This window comes from Chroicocephalus ridibundus, unplaced genomic scaffold (assembly GCF_963924245.1).
Source record: "Chroicocephalus ridibundus unplaced genomic scaffold, bChrRid1.1 SCAFFOLD_774, whole genome shotgun sequence".
Lineage (NCBI taxonomy): Eukaryota > Metazoa > Chordata > Aves > Charadriiformes > Laridae > Chroicocephalus > Chroicocephalus ridibundus.
Genome location: NW_026961824.1, coordinates 1,280 through 17,700, shown reverse-complemented (window position 1 = coordinate 17,700; position 16,421 = coordinate 1,280). Strand labels below are relative to the sequence as shown.

General features: G+C 68.6%; 1 protein-coding gene across 1 annotated transcript; it reads right to left on the bottom strand.

The window, feature by feature from the left end:
• Nucleotide 1: 1 nt before the first annotated feature.
• Nucleotides 2-14,361, bottom strand: IKBKG (inhibitor of nuclear factor kappa B kinase regulatory subunit gamma). Its single transcript, XM_063322406.1, has 12 exons — nucleotides 14,251-14,361; nucleotides 11,832-12,082; nucleotides 9,936-10,075; nucleotides 9,805-9,852; nucleotides 8,197-8,299; nucleotides 7,987-8,096; nucleotides 5,483-5,623; nucleotides 5,290-5,386; nucleotides 3,776-3,913; nucleotides 3,538-3,665; nucleotides 272-329; nucleotides 2-145 (listed from the first exon to the last, which is right to left on the bottom strand). The coding sequence occupies exons 1-12, from the start codon at nucleotides 14,273-14,275 to the stop codon at nucleotides 14-16; spliced, it is 1,371 nt and encodes a 456-aa protein (XP_063178476.1). The 5' UTR covers nucleotides 14,276-14,361; the 3' UTR covers nucleotides 2-13.
• Nucleotides 14,362-16,421: the final 2,060 nt, after the last annotated feature.

The following is a 16,421-nucleotide window of genomic DNA, read 5'->3' as shown; positions in this document are numbered from 1 at the left end:
GGGGAGGGGGGGGTCATTTGATGCAATCCATGACGTGGATCTGGAGGGTGTCCATGTCGGGGGCCTTGTACTGGCACTTGGGGCAGCAGAGATCGGGCTGTTCCTCGGGGGGGGCGCGGGGCGGGGGGGGCAGCCCCCCAAAACCTGATGGGGGGGGGGGGGAGGGGAACGCCGTCACCCCCCCGTACGACCCCCCCCGCGGCTGCGTTTTGGGGCTGGGGAGGGGTTTTCCCTGCCCCCCCCCCCCCCCCCCCCAAAAAGCAACTCACCCCCCCCCCGCCGGCGGCCGCAGCTCCGAGTGCCGGTTCCTCATCTCCTCCATGCGGATCCTGCGGGATTTTTCGGGGGGGGGGACACACAGGTTGGAATTTTTGGGGGGGGGGGGGAGGATTTGAAGGGGGGGGGGGGTCCAGGCACGTTTTGGGGGGATTTCGGGTAAATTTGGGGAGGGTTAAGGAAGGTTTTTGCCGGGGGGGGGGGGTGTGTTTTAGGTGAAGCCGAGGGGAGAGACGGAGGAAGGACGGGGGGGGGCGGGGGGGTTTTTGGGGGGGGGGGGGATTTTGGGGGTCCCGGGGGGGGGTTTTGGGGTCTTTGGGGGGGTTTTGGGTGTCCCCGGGGTACGTTTTTGGGGGGGTTTAGTGTCATTTTTCAGGGCTTTGGAGACATGATGAAGCACAGGAAAGTTGGAGGGGGGGGCGGAGTTTTTTGGGGGGGTTTTGGGGGTCTTTGGGGGGGGGTGTTGGAGTCCTCGGAGGGGGGGAATTTTGGGGTCCCGGGGGGGGGATTTGGGGGTCCCCAGGGTACATTTTTGGGGGGGTTTAGTGTCACTTTTGGGGCTTTGGGGACACGACGGTGAAGCACTGGAAGGATTCTGTGGGGAGGGGGGGGGGCAGGAGTTTTTGGGGGGGTTTTGGGGTCCCGGGGGGGGAGATTTTGGGGGTCCTTGAGGGGGGGAGGAATTTTGGGGTCCCGGGGGGGGGTTTGGGGTCCCCGGGGTACATTTTTGGGGGGGTTTAGTGTCAATTTTGGGGGTTTTAGTATCACTTTTGGGGACATGATGAAGCACAGGAAGGTGGGGGGGGGGGCAGGAGTTTTTGGGGGGGGTTTGGGGTCCCGGGGGGGGGGATTTTAGGGTCCTTGAGGGGGGGGCAATTTTGGGGTCCTGGGGGGGGGGCTTGGGGGTCCCCGGGGTACATTTTTGGGGGGGTTTAGTGTCACTTTTGGGGCTTTGGGGACGCGAGGGTGAAGCACTGGAAGGATTGGGGGGGGGGGGCAGGAGTTTTTGGGGGGGTTTTGGGGTCCTCGAGGGGGGGGGAATTTTGGGGTCCCGGGGGGGGGGTTTGGTGTCCCCGGGGTACGTTTTTGGGGGGGTTTAGTGTCACTTTGGGGGGGGTTTAGTGTCACTTTTGGGGCTTTGGGGACGTGACGGTGAAGCACTGGAAGGCTTGTGGGGGGGAGACGGGGGGGCAGGAGTTTTTGGGGGGGGTTTTGGGGTCCCGGGGGGTGGATTTTGGGGTCCTTGAGGGGGGGGCAATTTTAGGGTCCCGGGGGGGGGCGATTTGGGGGTCCCCAGGGTACATTTCTGGGGGGGTTTAGTGTCACTTTTGGGGGTTTTAGTATCACTTTTGGGGACACGATGAAGCACAGGAAGGTGGCGGGGGGGGGCAGGAGTTTTTGGGGGGGGTTTGGGGGTCCCGGGGGGGGGGATTTTGGAGTCCTTGAGGGGGGGGGAATTTTGGGGGTCCCGGGGGGGGAGGATTTGGGGGTCCCCGGGGTACATTTTTGGGGGGGTTTAGTGCCAATTTTGGGGGTTTTAGTATCACTTTTGGGGACACGATGAACCACAGGAAGGTGGGGGGGGGGGCAGGAGTTTTTGGGGGGGTTTTTGGGGGGGTTTTTGGGGTCCTTGAGGGGGGGGGAATTTTGGGGTCCCGGGGGGGTTTTGGTGTCCCCGGGGTACATTTTTGGGGGGGTTTAGTGTCAATTTTGGGGGGGTTTAGTGTCACTTTTGGGGCTTTGGCGACGCGACGGTGAAGCACAAGAAGGCTGGGGGGGGGGCAGGAGTTTTTGGGGGGGGGGTTTGGGGTCCCGGGGGGGGGGATTTTGGGGTCCTTGGGGGGGAGGAATTTTGGGGTCCCGGGGGGGGGGATTTGGGGGGTCCCCAGGGTACATTTTTGGGGGGGTTTAGTGTCAATTTTGGGGGTTTTAGTATCACTTTCAGGGACACGATGAAGCACAGGAAGGTGGGGGGGGGCGGGCAGGAGTTTTGGGGGGGGGTTTTGGGGTCCGGGGGGGGGGGATTTTGGGGTCCTCAAGGGGGGGGCATTTGGTGTCCCTGGGGGGGGATTTGGGGGTCCCCGGGGTACATTTTTGGGGGGGTTTAGTGTCACTTTTGGGGGTTTTAGTATCACTTTTGGGGACACGATGAAGCACAGGAAGGTGGGGGGGGGGGGGCAGGAGTTTTTGGGGGGGGTCTGGGGTCCCGGGGGGGGGGGATTTTGGGGTCCTTGAGGGGGGAGGAATTTTGGGGTCCCGGGGGGGGGGTTTTGGGGGGGTTTAGTGTCAATTTGGGGGGGGTTTAGTGTCACTTTTGGGGCTTTGGGGACGCGAGGGTGAAGCACCAGAAGGATTGGGGGGGGGGGGCAGGAGTTTTTGGGGGGGTTTTGGGGGTCCCGGGGGGGGAATTTTGGGGTCCTCAAGGGGGGGGGATTTGGTGTCCCTGGGGGGGGGTTTTGGTGTCCCCAGGGTACATTTTTGGGGGGGTTTAGTGTCACTTTTGGGGGTTTTAGTATCACTTTTGGGGACATGGTGAAGCACAAGAAGGCTGGGGGGGGGGCAGGAGTTTTTGGGGGGGTTTTGGGGTCCCGGGGGGGGGGATTTTGGGGTCCTTGAGGGGGGGGGATTTGGGATCCCGGGGGGGGGGGGGTTTGGTGTCCCCGGGGTACATTTTTGGGGGGGTTTAGTGTCAATTTTGGGGGGGTTTAGTGTCACTTTTGGGGCTTTGGGGACACGAGGGTGAAGCACCGGAAGGATTGGGGAGGGGGGGAGCAGGAGTTTTTGGGGGGGGTTGGGGTCCCGGGGGGGGGGATTTTGGGGTCCTTGAGGGGGGGGGAATTTTGGTGTCCCGGGGGGGGGGATTTGGGGGTCCCCGGGTTACATTTTTGGGGGGGTTTAGTGTCACTTTTGGGGGTTTTAGTATCGCTTTTGGGGACACGATGAAGCACAGGAAGGTGGCGGGGGGGGCAGGAGTTTTTGGGGGGGGTTTTGGGGTCCTCAAGGGGGGGGGATTTGGTGTCCCTGGGGGGGGGATTTGGAGGCCCCTGGGGTACATTTTTGGGGGGGGTTTAGTGTCACTTTTGGGGGGTTTAGTGTCACTTTTGGGGCTTTGGGGACGCGAGGGTGAAGCACTGAAAGGCTTGTGGGGGGAGGGGGGGGGGGCAGGAGTTTTTGGGGGGGTTTTGGGGGTCCCGGGGGGGGGGCTGGGGGGGGGGAATTTTGGGGTGTCCCCCCCCCCCCTCCCCTCCGCAAACCCCCCACCTGGCGGCGGCCTCGGCCTCCAGGCGCAGGCGGAGCTGGGCCAGGGCGTCCTGCAGGGCCTCGCGCTGCGCGTGGAGCTGCTCCCGCGCCGCCCGCTCCGCCGCGAAATCCGCCTTGTAGATGTCCGCCTTTGTATTTATTTCGGGGGGGGGGGACACAAAAACCAGCGTTGTGACACTCTGGGGGGGTGGCGGGGGGGTTGTCATTGTCACCTTTGACCCCCCCCCGATCCCCGGACCTGCGCCTGCAGCACGGGGATGGTCTCCAGCCGCGCTCTCGCTGCTGCTCGGCCTCCGCCTTCAGCTTGTCGATCAGCTCCTGCTTGGCCGCCAGCGCCTCCTCCGCCGCCCGCAGCCGCCCCCCGCGCCTCCGCCAGCTGCCACCAGTGTCACCATCACCGGTGTCACCGGTGTCACCGGCACCCCAAGGGTTAGACACCCCCCCACCACCCAACCACCACCACCCCGGGGTCCCCAAGGGCTGGGGGGTGGGGAGCGGGGGGGGGTGGAAGCGGGGCCGGGAGCCATCCCCCGGGGTCCCCCAAGGGGCGAGAGGCCACCCCGGTGTCACCAAGGGGACGAGGAGCCACCCCCGGTGTCACCAAGGGCCGTCCCGGGGTCCCCAAGGGGCACCTCAGTGTCCCCAAGGGGCACTTTGGGGTCCCCAAGGGGCACCTCGGGGTCCCCAAGGGGACAAGGAGCCACCCCCGGTGTCCCCAAGGGCCATCACCACATCGCCAACAACCATCCCAGTGTCCCCAAGGGACAAGAAGCCACCCCCGGTGTCCCCAAGGGCCATCCCGGGGTCCCCCAAGGGTCACCTCAGTGTCCCCAAGGGTCACCTCGGGGTCACCAAGGGGCACCTCGGGGTCCCCAAGGGGACAAGGAGCCACCCCCGGTGTCCCCAAGGGCCATCCCTGTGTCCCCAAGGGTCACCTCGGTGTCCCCAAGGGGCACTTTGGGCTCCCCAAGGGGACAAGGAGCCACCCCCGGTGTCCCCAGGGGCCATCCCCGTGTCCCCCAGGGGGCACTTTGGGGTCCCCAAGGGGACAAGGAGCCACCCCGCTGTCCCCAAGGGTCATCCCACTGTCCCCAAGGGTCACCTTGGTGTCCCCAAGGGGACAAGGAGCCACCCCATTGTCCCCAAGGGCCATCACCGCGTCGCCAAGGAGACAAGAAGCCACCCCCGGTGTCCCCAAGGGTCATCCCCGTGTCCCCAAGGGGCACTTTGAGGTCCCCAAGGGGACAAGGAGCCACCCCCGGTGTCCCCAAGGGCCACCAGGGTGTCACCAAGGGGACAAGGAGCCACCCCCGGTGTCCCCAGGGGCCATCCCCATGTCCCCAAGGGGCACTCTGGGGTCCCCAAGGGGACAAGGAGCCACCCCCAGTGTCCCCAAGGGCCATCCCCATGTCCCCAAGGGGCACTTTGGGGTCCCCAAGGATCACCTCAGCGTCCCCAAGGGGACAAGAGGCCACCCCAGTGTCCCCAAGGGCCATCCCACTGTCCCCAAGGGGCACTTTGGGGTCCCCAAGGGCCACCCCAGTGTCCCCAAGGGCCACCCCGGCGTCCCCACGGGCCACCTCCCCGTCGCCCTCCCCAAAGGCGTCCCCCCCACGGCTCCCCCGGCGCCACCGAGGGGGGTGCCCCGGGCTGTCCCAAAAGCCACCCCGGGGGACAGGGGGGGGGGCAGGGGAAGAGGTGACAAGGAAGAGGGGGGGTGGTGGTGTGTCGCGTCCCCAGCGCGTCCCCAACCTGTCCCTGCTTGTCCCCCTCCAGGCTGGCCTTGATGTGGGCGTCGTACTCCTGGAAGAGGTGGTGGTAGGCGACCTGCAGCTGCACCAGCTTGCGCCTGGGGGGGGGACACAACGACGGGGACACGTCGGGGACACACGGCAGAGGGGGTGTCACCCCCCCCCCCCCCCCCAGTGTCACCGTCGTCACTCACTTCTCCTCGGTGGCCCCCTGACGCTCCACCCGCAGCGCGGCCTCCAGGTTGGTCACCTGCAGGCGCAGCTGGTCCAGCTGCAGCGCGTGGCCCGAGGCCGCCTCCTCCAGCGCCCGGCACCGCTCGCCCGCGGCCACCGCCCTGGGGACACCGCTGTCACCTCCTGTCACCCCCCCCCCGGCACACACACACCCCCCCGGCACGGCTCCCCCACGGCCACCGCCCTGGGGGACACCGCTGTCACCTCCTGTCACCCCCCCCCGGCACACACACCCCCCCCCCCGGCACCGCTCGCCCGCGGCCACCGCCCTGGGGACACCGCTGTCACCTCCTGTCACCTCCCCCCTGGCACCCCCACCCCCCCCCCCGGCACCGCTCGCCCGCGGCCACCGCCCTGGGGGACACCCCTGTCACCTCCCCCCTGTCACCTCCCCCCGGCACCACTCGCCCGCGGCCACCGCCCTGGGGGACACCCCTGTCACCTCCTGTCACCTCCCCCCCTGTCACACACACACCCCCCCCCGGCACCGCTCCCCCCGCGGCCACCGCCCTGGGGACACCGCTGTCACCTCCTGTCACCCCCCCCCGGCACACACACACCCCCCCCGGCACCGCTCGCCCGCGGCCACCGCCCTGGGGACACCGCTGTCACCTCCTGTCACCTCCCCCCTGTCACACACACACCCCCCCCCCGGCACCGCTCGCCCGCGGCCACCGCCCTGGGGGACACCCCTGTCACCTCCCCCCTGTCACCTCCCCCCCCGTCATCCCCCTGTCACCTCCCCCCCGTGGCCACCGCCCTGGGGGACACCCCTGTCACCTCCCCCCTGTCACCTCCCCACCGTCACCCCCCTGTCACCTCCCCCCCGTGGCCACCGCCCTGGGGGACACCGCTGTCACCTCCTGTCACCTCCCCCCTGGCACCCCCACCCCCCCCCCGGCACGGCTCCCCCGCGGCCACCGCCCTGGGGGACACCCCTGTCACCTCCCCCCTGTCACCTCCCCCCTGTCACCCCCCCCCCCGGCACCACTCCCCCGCGGCCACCGCCCTGGGGACACCGCTGTCACCTCCTGTCACCCCCCCCCGGCACCCCCCTGTCACCTCCCCCCTGTCACCTCCTGTCACCTCCCCCCGTCACCTCCCCCTTGTCACCTCCCCCCCGTCATCCCCCCCCCCCCCCGGCACCGCTCCCCCGCGGCCACCGCCCTGGGGGACACCCCTGTCACCTCCCCCCTGTCATCTCCCCCCCATCACCCCCCTGTCACCTCCCCCCCGTGGCCACCGCCCTGGGGGACACCCCTGTCACCTCCCTCCTGTCACCTCCCCCCTGGCACCTCCCCCCTGGCACCTCCCCCCCCGTCACCTCTGTCACCCCCCTGTCACCTTGGTCACCTCCCCCCTGTCACCTCGGTCACCCCGTCACCCCCCTGTCACCCCCCCTGCCACCTCACTGTCCCCTACTGTCCCCCCCTGTCCCCTACTGTCCCCCCCCTGTCACCTCCTGTCACCCCTGTCCCCCTCCTGCCACCCCCCTGTCACCCCCGTCCCCTCCTGCCACCTCCCTGTCACCCCCCTGCCACTCCCGTCCCCCCCTGTCACCCCCTGTCCCCCCCTGTCACCCCCCTGCCACCCCCCGTCCCCTCCATCGCCCCCCAGCCCCTCCCCGTCACCTCGTGTCACCCCCTGCCACCCCCCTCCCCCCGCCCCTGCCTCGGGGACACCTCCCTTTGGGGACACTCTGGGGACTCTTTGGGGACCTTTTGGGGACACTTTGGGGACTCTTTGGGGCCACTCTGGGGACGCTTTGGGGACACCATGGGGACACCGTGGGGCCACTTTGGGGACTCTTTGGGAATCTTTTGGGGCCACTTTGGGGACTCTTTGGGGCCACTCTGGGGACACTCTGGGTATGTTTTTGGGCCGCTTTGGGGCCACTTTGGGGCCACTGTGGGGACTCTTTGGGGACTCTTTGGGGCCACTGTGGGGCCACTCTGGGGACTCTTTGGGGACACCATGGGGACACCGTGGGGCCTCTTCGGGGACTCTTTGGGGCCACTCTGGGGACACTCTGGGGATGTTTTTGGGCCGCTTTGGGGCCGCTTTGGGGCCGCTTTGGGGACACCGTGGGGCCACTGTGGGGCCACTGTGGGGCCACTGTGGGGACTCTTTGGGGACTCTTTGGGGATCTTTTGGGGCCACCTTGGGGACACCATGGGGCCACCGTGGGGACTCTTTGGGGACACCGTGGGGCCACTGTGGGGCCACTGTGGGGATCTTTTGGGGCCACTTTGGGGCCACCTTGGGGCCACTCTGGGGCTACTTTGGGGACTCTTTGGGGATCTTTTGGGGCCACCTTGGGGCCACTGTGGGGCCACCGTGGGGACTCTTTGGGGCCACTGTGGGGGCTCTTTGGGGACTCTTTGGGGATCTTTTGGGGCCACCTTGGGGCCACCTTGGGGCCACCGTGGGGCCACCGTGGGGCCCCCGTGGGGCCGCGTCCCACCTGTGCTGCAGCTGGTCCCGCTCCCGCCGGGCGCCCTCCAGCCGGGCCTGGCTCTCCCGCAGCTCCCCCAGCAGCGACGTCACCTGCGCCTTCACCGACGCCTTGTCCTGCTGCTCGGGGACACCCGCGTCACCTCCCGCATGGTGTCCCCGTGTGTGTCCCCCCGAAAAAAACCCCCCTGTCCCCGAGGTGTCCCCGAGCCCGTCCTACCTCCAGCTGGCGCCTCAGGGCCCGGAGCTGCAGCTCGGCCTCGCGCGTGGCCGCTGCCGCCCGTTCCTCCGCCGCCGCCGCCGTCCCCCGCGCCGCCGCCAGCCTGTCACACAGCGTGTCCCCTCCCCGCGCCGGGCACGACGCCCCCACGGCGGGGGGGACACGCCACCCGCCGGGGTCCCCAAGGGGACGAGGAACCCACCCCCGCGTCCCCAAGGGGCGTCCCGGTGGCCCCAAGGTGTCCCCAAGGGAATAAAGAACCACCCCGGTGTCCCCAAGGTGTCCCCAAGGCGACAAGGAGCCACCCCAGTGTCCCCAAGGTGTCCCCAAAGGATCCCCGAGGGAACAAGGAGCCATCCCGGTGTCCCCAAGGTGTCCCCAAAGGATCCCCAAGGGGACAAGGAGCCCACCCCGGTGTCCCCAAGGGTCGTCCCGGTGTCCCCAAGGTGTCCCCAAGGGGACAAGCAGCCACCCCAGTGTCCCCAAGGTGTCCCCAAAGGATCCCCAAGGGGATAAGGAGTCACCCCAGTGTCCCCAAGGGTCATCCCAGTGGCCCCAAGGTGTCCCCAAGGGGACGAGGAACCCACCCCCGTGTCCCCAAGGGGCGTCCCAGTGGCCCCAAGGGGGGGAAATGGGGCCAGGAGCCCACCCCAGTGTCCCCAAGGTGTCCCCAAGGGGATAAAGAGCCACCCCAGTGTCCCCAAGGGTCGTCCCGGTGTCCCCAAGGTGTCCCCAAGGGGACGAGGAGCCACCCCAGTGTCCCCAGGGTGTCCCCAAGGGGACAAGGAACCCACCCCCGTGTCCCCAAGGGGCGTCCCAGTGGCCCCAAGGGGGGGAAATGGGGCCAGGAGCCCACCCCGGTGTCCCCAAGGTGTCCCCAAGGGGACAAGGAGCCACCCCAGTGTCCCCAAGGTGTCCCCAAAGGATCCCCGAGGGGACAAGGAGCCCACCCCGGTGTCCCCAAGGGTCATCCCAGTGTCCCCACAGTGTCCCCAAGGGGATAAGGAGTCACCCCAGTGTCCCCAAGGGTCATCCCTGTGTCCCCAAGGTGTCCCCAAGGGGATAAAGAGCCACCCCAGTGTCCCCAGGGTGTCCCCAAGGGGACAAGGAGCCCACCCCCGTGTCCCCAAGGGTTGTCCCGGTGGCCCCAAAGTGCCACCAAAGGGACAAGGAGCCCACGCCGGTGTCCCCAAGGGGACAAGGAGCCCACCCCAGTGTCCCCAAGGTGTCCCCAAAGGATCCCCGAGGGAACAAGGAGCCACCCCGCTGTCCCCAAGGGTCATCCCCGTGTCCCCAATGTGTCCCCAGGGTGTCCCCAAGGGGACCAGGAGCCACCCCCAGTGTCCCCAAGGGGACCCAGTGTGGGACAAGGAGCCACCTCCGTGTCCCCAAGGCTCATCCCGGTGTCCCCAAGGGAACAAGGAGCCACCCCGGTGTCCCCAAGGTGTCCCCAAGGAGACAAGGAGCCCCCCCCGGTGTCCCCAAAGCGCCACCCCGGTGTCCCCAAGGGGGCCGGAGGGGGCCAGGAGCCACCCCCGGTGTCCCCAAGGGTCACCCCCGTGTCCCCAGGGTGTCCCCAAGGTGTCCCCAAGGTGTCCCCGCACTCACTCAGCCTCGGTGGCCGCCAGCCGCTGCCTCAGCTGCTCCATGGGGCTGCTGGGGACAAAAGGGACCGTCACCGCGAGGGGGGGGGGTTGGGGACATCGCGGGGCGTCCCCGGAGGCGGGGGAGGGGCTCACCTGGGGTCCGGGGGGGCGTCGGGGTCCCCCCGGGGGGGCTGGGGGTCCCCGGGGCCGTCGTGCTCCCGGCTGCGGGGGGGACACGGGGGGCTGGGGGGGTCCTTCGGCGCCGGCGCCTCCTCCTGCGGCCCCTCGGGGGGCTGGGGACAGCGCGGGGCGTGGGGACGTGGGGGGGACGCGGGGGGGGACGCGGGGACGCGGGGGACGCGGGGGGGACGCGGGGACACCGGGGGGGGGGGATGTGGGGACACCTAGAGGGACAGGGAGGGGACACGGGGACAGGGATGGGACACGGATGGGGACATCAGGACACGGAGGGGACACGGGTGGGGACATGGGGACACGGAGGGGACACGGATGGGGACATGGGGACACAGGGGGACGTGGGGACAGGGAGGGGGACAGGGATGGGGACACGGCTGGGGACATCAGGACACGGAGCGGACACGGGTGGGGACACAGAGGGGGGACGTGGGGACAGGGATGGGGACATCAGGACATGGACGGGACGCGGATGGGGACATGGAGACACGGGGGGACATGGATGGGACACGGATGGGGACGTGGGGGGACACGGGGACATGGAGGGGACATGAGGACATAGAGGGGACACGGGTGGGGACATGGAGGGGACATCGGGACACAAGGGGACATGGAGGGTGACATGGATGGGGACATCAGGATGCGGAGGGGACGTGGATGTGGACATCAGGACACAGAGGGGACAGGGCTGGGGACACAGAGAGGGACATCAGGACATGGATGGGACACAGATGGGGACATGAGGGGACAGGGGGACACACAGGGACACAGAGGGGACATGACGACATAGAGGGGACACGGATGGGGACACAGAGAGGGACATGGGGACGCAGGGGAACGTGGAGGGGACACGGAGTGGGACAGAGATGGGGACATCAGGACACGGAGGGGACAGGGATGGGGACATGGCGGGGACGTGGGGACAGGGATGAGGACAGGGAGGGGACGGGGACAGGGATGGGGACGCGGAGGGGAGACGGACGGGAACACAGACGGGGAGGGGACGGGGAGGGGACACGGATGGGGACATCAGGACACAGAGGGGACAGGGATGGGGACGTGGGGGGACAGGGGGACGTGGGGACAGGGATGGGAACAGGGATGGGGACGTGGGGGGACGGGGGGACGTGGGGACAGGGATGGGGACGGGGACATGGGGGACAGGGATGGGGACGTGGGGACAGGGATGGGGACGGGGACAGGGATGGGGATGTGGGGGGACAGGGATGGGGACGTGGGGGGACAGGGATGGGGACGTGGGGACAGGGATGGGGACGTGGGGGGACAGGGGGACATGGAGATGGGGATGGGGACGTTGGGACAGGGACGTGGGGACAGGGATGGGGACAGGGACGGGGACGTGGGGGGACAGGGGGACGTGGGGACAGGGACGGGGACGTGGGGGGACAGGGGGACGTGGAGATGGGGATGGGGACGTGGGGACGGGGATGGGGACGTGGGGACAGGGATGGGGACAGGGACGGGGACGGGGACGTGGGGGGACAGAGGGACGTGGGGGGACAGAGGGACGTGGGGGGACAGAGGGACGTGGGGGGACAGAGGGACGTGGGGGGACAGGGACGGGGACGTGGGGACAGGGACGGGGATGGGGACAGTGATGGGGAAGTGGGGACACGGATGGCGACAGGGATGGGGACAGGGACGTGGGGGGACAGAGGGACGGGGACGTGGGGACAGGGACAGGGATGGGGACGTGGGGGGACAGGGACGGGGACGTGGGGACAGGGATGGGACATGGGGACAGGGACGGGGACAGTGACGGGGAAGTGGGGACAGGGACAGGCCCCTTAGGGGTGGGGGCGGGGGGGAAGGAGGGGGGGGGGGGTGTCATACCGCAGTGGTGGCGTCATCCCCATGGTGGCCGTCCCCATGGTGGCTGTCCCCGAGGCTGTCCCCGAGGCCGTCCCCGAGGCGGCGCAGGCGGCGGGTGGCCTCGTCCCTCTCGGCGCGCAGGCGCTGGACCAGGGCGCGGGCCTGGGCCGCCCTCCCCCGCAGCAGCTCGCGCTCGGCCCCCCACAGCCCCCGCAGCCCCCGCAGCTCCTCCAGCCGCCCCCGCAGGCTCTCGCTGCCCCGCCGCAGCGCCCCTGCCCCCCCCGGCCCCCCCGTCAGGGCTGCGGGCACCGCGGGGGGCACCCCCCCGACCGGGGGCGCCGGGGTGTGTCCCCACAGGCACGCGCCAGTGACCCCAGTAACCCCCCACAGACACCAGTGACCCCAGGGACACCAGTGCCCCCCCACAGGCACGCGCCAGTGACCCCAGTAATCCCACACACAGAAACCAGTAACCCCAGTAATCCCAGTGGCCCCCCACAGGCACGTGCCAGTGACCCCAGTAACCCCCCACAGACACCAGTAATCCCAGCAACCCCAGTGCCCCCCCACAGGCACCCACCAGTAACCCCAGCAACCCCAGTGCCCCCCCACAGGCACCCACCAGTAAGCCCAGTGCCCCCCCCCAGACACCAGGGACACCAGTGTCCCCCCCCAGGCACACACCAGTAACCCCAGTAATCCCAGTGCCCCCCCACAGGCACGCGCCAGTGACCCCAGTGCCCCCCCACAGACACCAGTGACCCCAGTAATCCCAGTGCCCCCCCACACACACACCAGTAACCCCAGGGACACCAGTGCCCCCCCACAGGCACGCGCCAGTGACCCCAGTGCCCCCCCACACACACACCAGTAACCCCAAGGACACCAGTGCCCCCCCACAGGCACGCGCCAGTGACCCCAGTAACCCCAGTGCCCCCCCACAGGCACGCGCCAGTGACCCCAGTGCCCCCACACACACACACCAGTAACCCCAGTAACCCCAGTGCCCCCCCACAGGCACGCGCCAGTGACCCCAGTGCCCCCACACACACACACCAGTAACCCCAGTAACCCCAGTGCCCCCCCACAGGCATGCACCAGTGACCCCAGTGCCCCCCCACACACACACCAGTGACCCCAGTAATCCCAGTGCCCCCCCCCAGACACCAGGGACACCAGTGCCCCCCCCCAGGCACGCACCAGTAACCCCAGTAATCCCAGTGCTCCCCCACACACACCCACCAGTAACCCCAGAGACACCAGTGCCCCCCCCAGACACCCACCAGTAACCCCAGTGCCCCCCCCAGACAGCAGGGACACCAGTGCCCCCCCCACACACCCACCAGTAAGCCCAGGGACACCAGTGCCCCCCCCCATGCACACCAGTAACCCCAGTGCCCCCCCACCCCCCCACCCCCCAGTAACCCCAGTGCTCCCCAGTCCCTCCCAGTCCCCTCCCAGTGCCCCCCAGACCCCTCCCAGTCTATCCCAATCCATCCCAGTGCCCCCCAGACCCCCCCCAGTATATCCCAGTCCCTCCCACTCCCCTCCCAGTGCCCCCCAGTCCCCCCGGATCCCTGCCAGTGCCCCCCAGTCCCCTCCCAGTATGTCCCAGTCCCCTCCCAGTATGTCCCAGTCCATCCCAGCCCTGTCCCAGTGCCCCCCCCGTCCCTCCCAGTGCATCCCAGTCCACTCCCAGTGCCCCCCAGTCCCCTCCCAGTATATCCCAGTCCATCCCAGCACTGTCCCAGTGCCCCCCCCGTCCCTCCCAGTGCATTCCAGTCCCCTCCCAGTGCCCCCCAGTCCCCTCCCAGTATGTCCCAGTCCCCTCCCAGTATGTCCCAGTCCATCCCAGCCCTGTCCCAGTGCCCCCCCCGTCCCTCCCAGTGCCCCCCAGTCCCCTCCCAGTGCCCCCCAGTCCCCTCCCAGTATGTCCCAGTCCCCTCCCAGTATGTCCCAGTCCATCCCAGCCCTGTCCCAGTGCCCCCCCCGTCCCTCCCAGTGCCCCCCAGTCCCCTCCCAGTATGTCCCAGTCCCCTCCCAGTATGTCCCAGTCCATCCCAGCCCTGTCCCAGTGCCCCCCCCGTCCCTCCCAGTGCATCCCAGTCCCCTCCCAGTGCCCCCCAGTCCCCTCCCAGTATGTCCCAGTCCCCTCCCAGTATGTCCCAGTCCATCCCAGCCCTGTCCCAGTGCCCCCCCGTCCCTCCCAGTGCATCCCAGTCCCCTCCCAGTGCCCCCCAGTCCCCTCCCAGTATGTCCCAGTCCCCTCCCAGTATGTCCCAGTCCATCCCAGCCCTGTCCCAGTGCCCCCCCCGTCCCTCCCAGTGCATCCCAGTCCCCTCCCAATATGTCCCAGTCCCCTCCCAGTATGTCCCAGTCCCTCCCAGTCCCCCCCAATCCCCCTCCCTCTCCCCTCCCAGTGCCCCCCCCCGCCGCTCACCCTTCAGCTCCCGGTTCTCCGCCATCAGCCGCTCCAGCACCTCGGGCCCCGCCGCCGCCGCCGCCGCCGCCGCCGCCGCCGCAGCCGCCCCCCCGGCCCCGGCCGCCGCCGCCGCCGCCGCTTCCGGCTCCTCCGCCGGGGCCCCGCCCTCGGCCCCGCCTCCCGGGCCCGGCCCGGCCCCGCCCACCGCCATCCCCGCCGCCCGCCGCCCGCGCCCGCCGCTCATCGGCCGCCGCACCGGCAGCCCCCGGCGGCCGCGCTCCCCGCCGCTTCCTCCTTCCGCCGGAAGCGGAACTGACCTCACGCCCGCGCGCCGAGCGGCGGGGGGAAGGGGGAGGGAGGGAGGGGACGCGCCTCGCCCCGCCCCTCGCCCGTCCCGATTGGTCGCGCGCCCACCCTCCCGCCCCAGCGGCACCGCCCCCACCCTCCTCGGCGGCGATTGGCCGGCGGCGGCGCGGAGGGGAGGGGGGAGCTCGGCGGTGATTGGCCGGCGGAGGGGAAGCTCGGCCGTGATTGGGCGGCGGGGAGGGGGGAAGGGGGGCGTGGCCGCCGGGCGGTAAAAATGGGGAGTCGCGCGAGCGTGAGGGGAGCGGCGGGAGCGCGGGCCGGAGCCGGCAGGTGCGGGGCCTTTTTGGGGCGAATTCGGGGGAAATCGGGGCTTGGCGGGGGGCGGGGGGGGGGGATTTGGGGGAAGGTTTGAGGGGGAATTGGGAGGAAATTGGGGGTTTGGGGGGGAAAGAGGGGTTTGGGGGCAGATTTCGGGGGGGAACCGGGGAATTTGAGGGGGGAAATTGGGGATTCGGGGGAAGGTTTGAGGGGAATTGTGGCGAATTTGGGGGTTTGGAGGGGGGCGGAGGGGTTTTCTGAGGGGATTTGAGGGGAAATTGGGGGCTTGGGGGGGGAAAGAGGGGTTTGGGGGCAGATTTGGGGGGGGAACCGAGGAATTTGAGGGGGGAAATTGGGGATTCGGGGAAGGTTTGAGGGGAATTGGGGGGAAATTGGGGGTTTGGGGGGGAAAGAGGGGTTTGGGGGCAGATTTCGGGGGGGGAACCGGGGAATTTGAGGGGGAAATTGGGGATTCGGGGGAAGGTTTGAGGGGAATTGTGGCGAATTTGGGGGTTTGGAGGGGGGCGGAGGGGTTTTCTGAGGGGATCTGAGGGGAAATTGGGGGCTTGGGGGGGAAAGAGGGGTTTGGGGGCAGATTTTGGGGGGGAACCGAGGAATTTGAGGGGGAAATTGGGGCTTCGGGGAAGGTTTGAGGGGGAATTGTGGGGAATTTGGGGGTTTTGAGGGGGGGGCGGAGGGGTTTTCTGAGGGGGATTTGAGGGGAAATTGGGGGCTTGGGGGGGAAAGAGGGGTTTGGGGGGCAGATTTTGGGGGGGAACCGAGGGAATTTGAGGGGGAAATTGGGGATTCGGGGAAGGTTTGAGGGGGAATTGGGGGGAATTTGGGGGTTTTGAGGGGGGGCGGAGGGGTTTTCTGAGGGGATTTGAGGGGAAATTGGGGGCTTGGGGGGGAAAGAGGGGTTTGGGGGCAGATTTTGGGGGGGAACCGAGGAATTTGAGGGGGAAATTGGGGATTCGGGGAAGGTTTGAGGGGAATTGGGGGCTTGGGGGGGGTGAGGGGGAAATTGGGGCTTTGGGGGGGGGGCATTTAGGGGTCCGGGAGGGGGAAATGGCGCAATTTGGGGGAAAATTGTGGGTTTTTGGGGTCTGGGGGGGATTTGGGGTGAAGTGAGGGGAATTTGGGGTTTTGGGGGGGGGCGGAGGGGTTTTCTGGGGGGATTTGAGGGGAAATTGGGGGCTTTGGGGGGGAATAGGATTTGGGGGGGGGGAATTGAGGGATTTGAGGGGGGAATTGGGGATTCGGGGGAAGGTTTGAGGGGAATTGAGGGGGAATTGGGGCTTTGGGGGGGCTGGGAGGGGGATTTTGGGGAAGATTTGAGGGAAATGGGGGGGGTTTGCGGGGGAAATTGGGGGATTTGGGGGGGGGGGAAACGGGGGATTTTCGCAGGTGTGGGGGGGAAATGGGGCGATTTTGGGGGGGAAATGAGGCGATTTGGGGGGGATTTGGGGGGAAGGGGGGCAATTGGGGGGTGAGGGGTAATTAAAAGGGGGGGTTGTTGGAGGGGGGGGGGGGGGCAATAGGGGTGTGTTGGGGGGCGGGGGGGG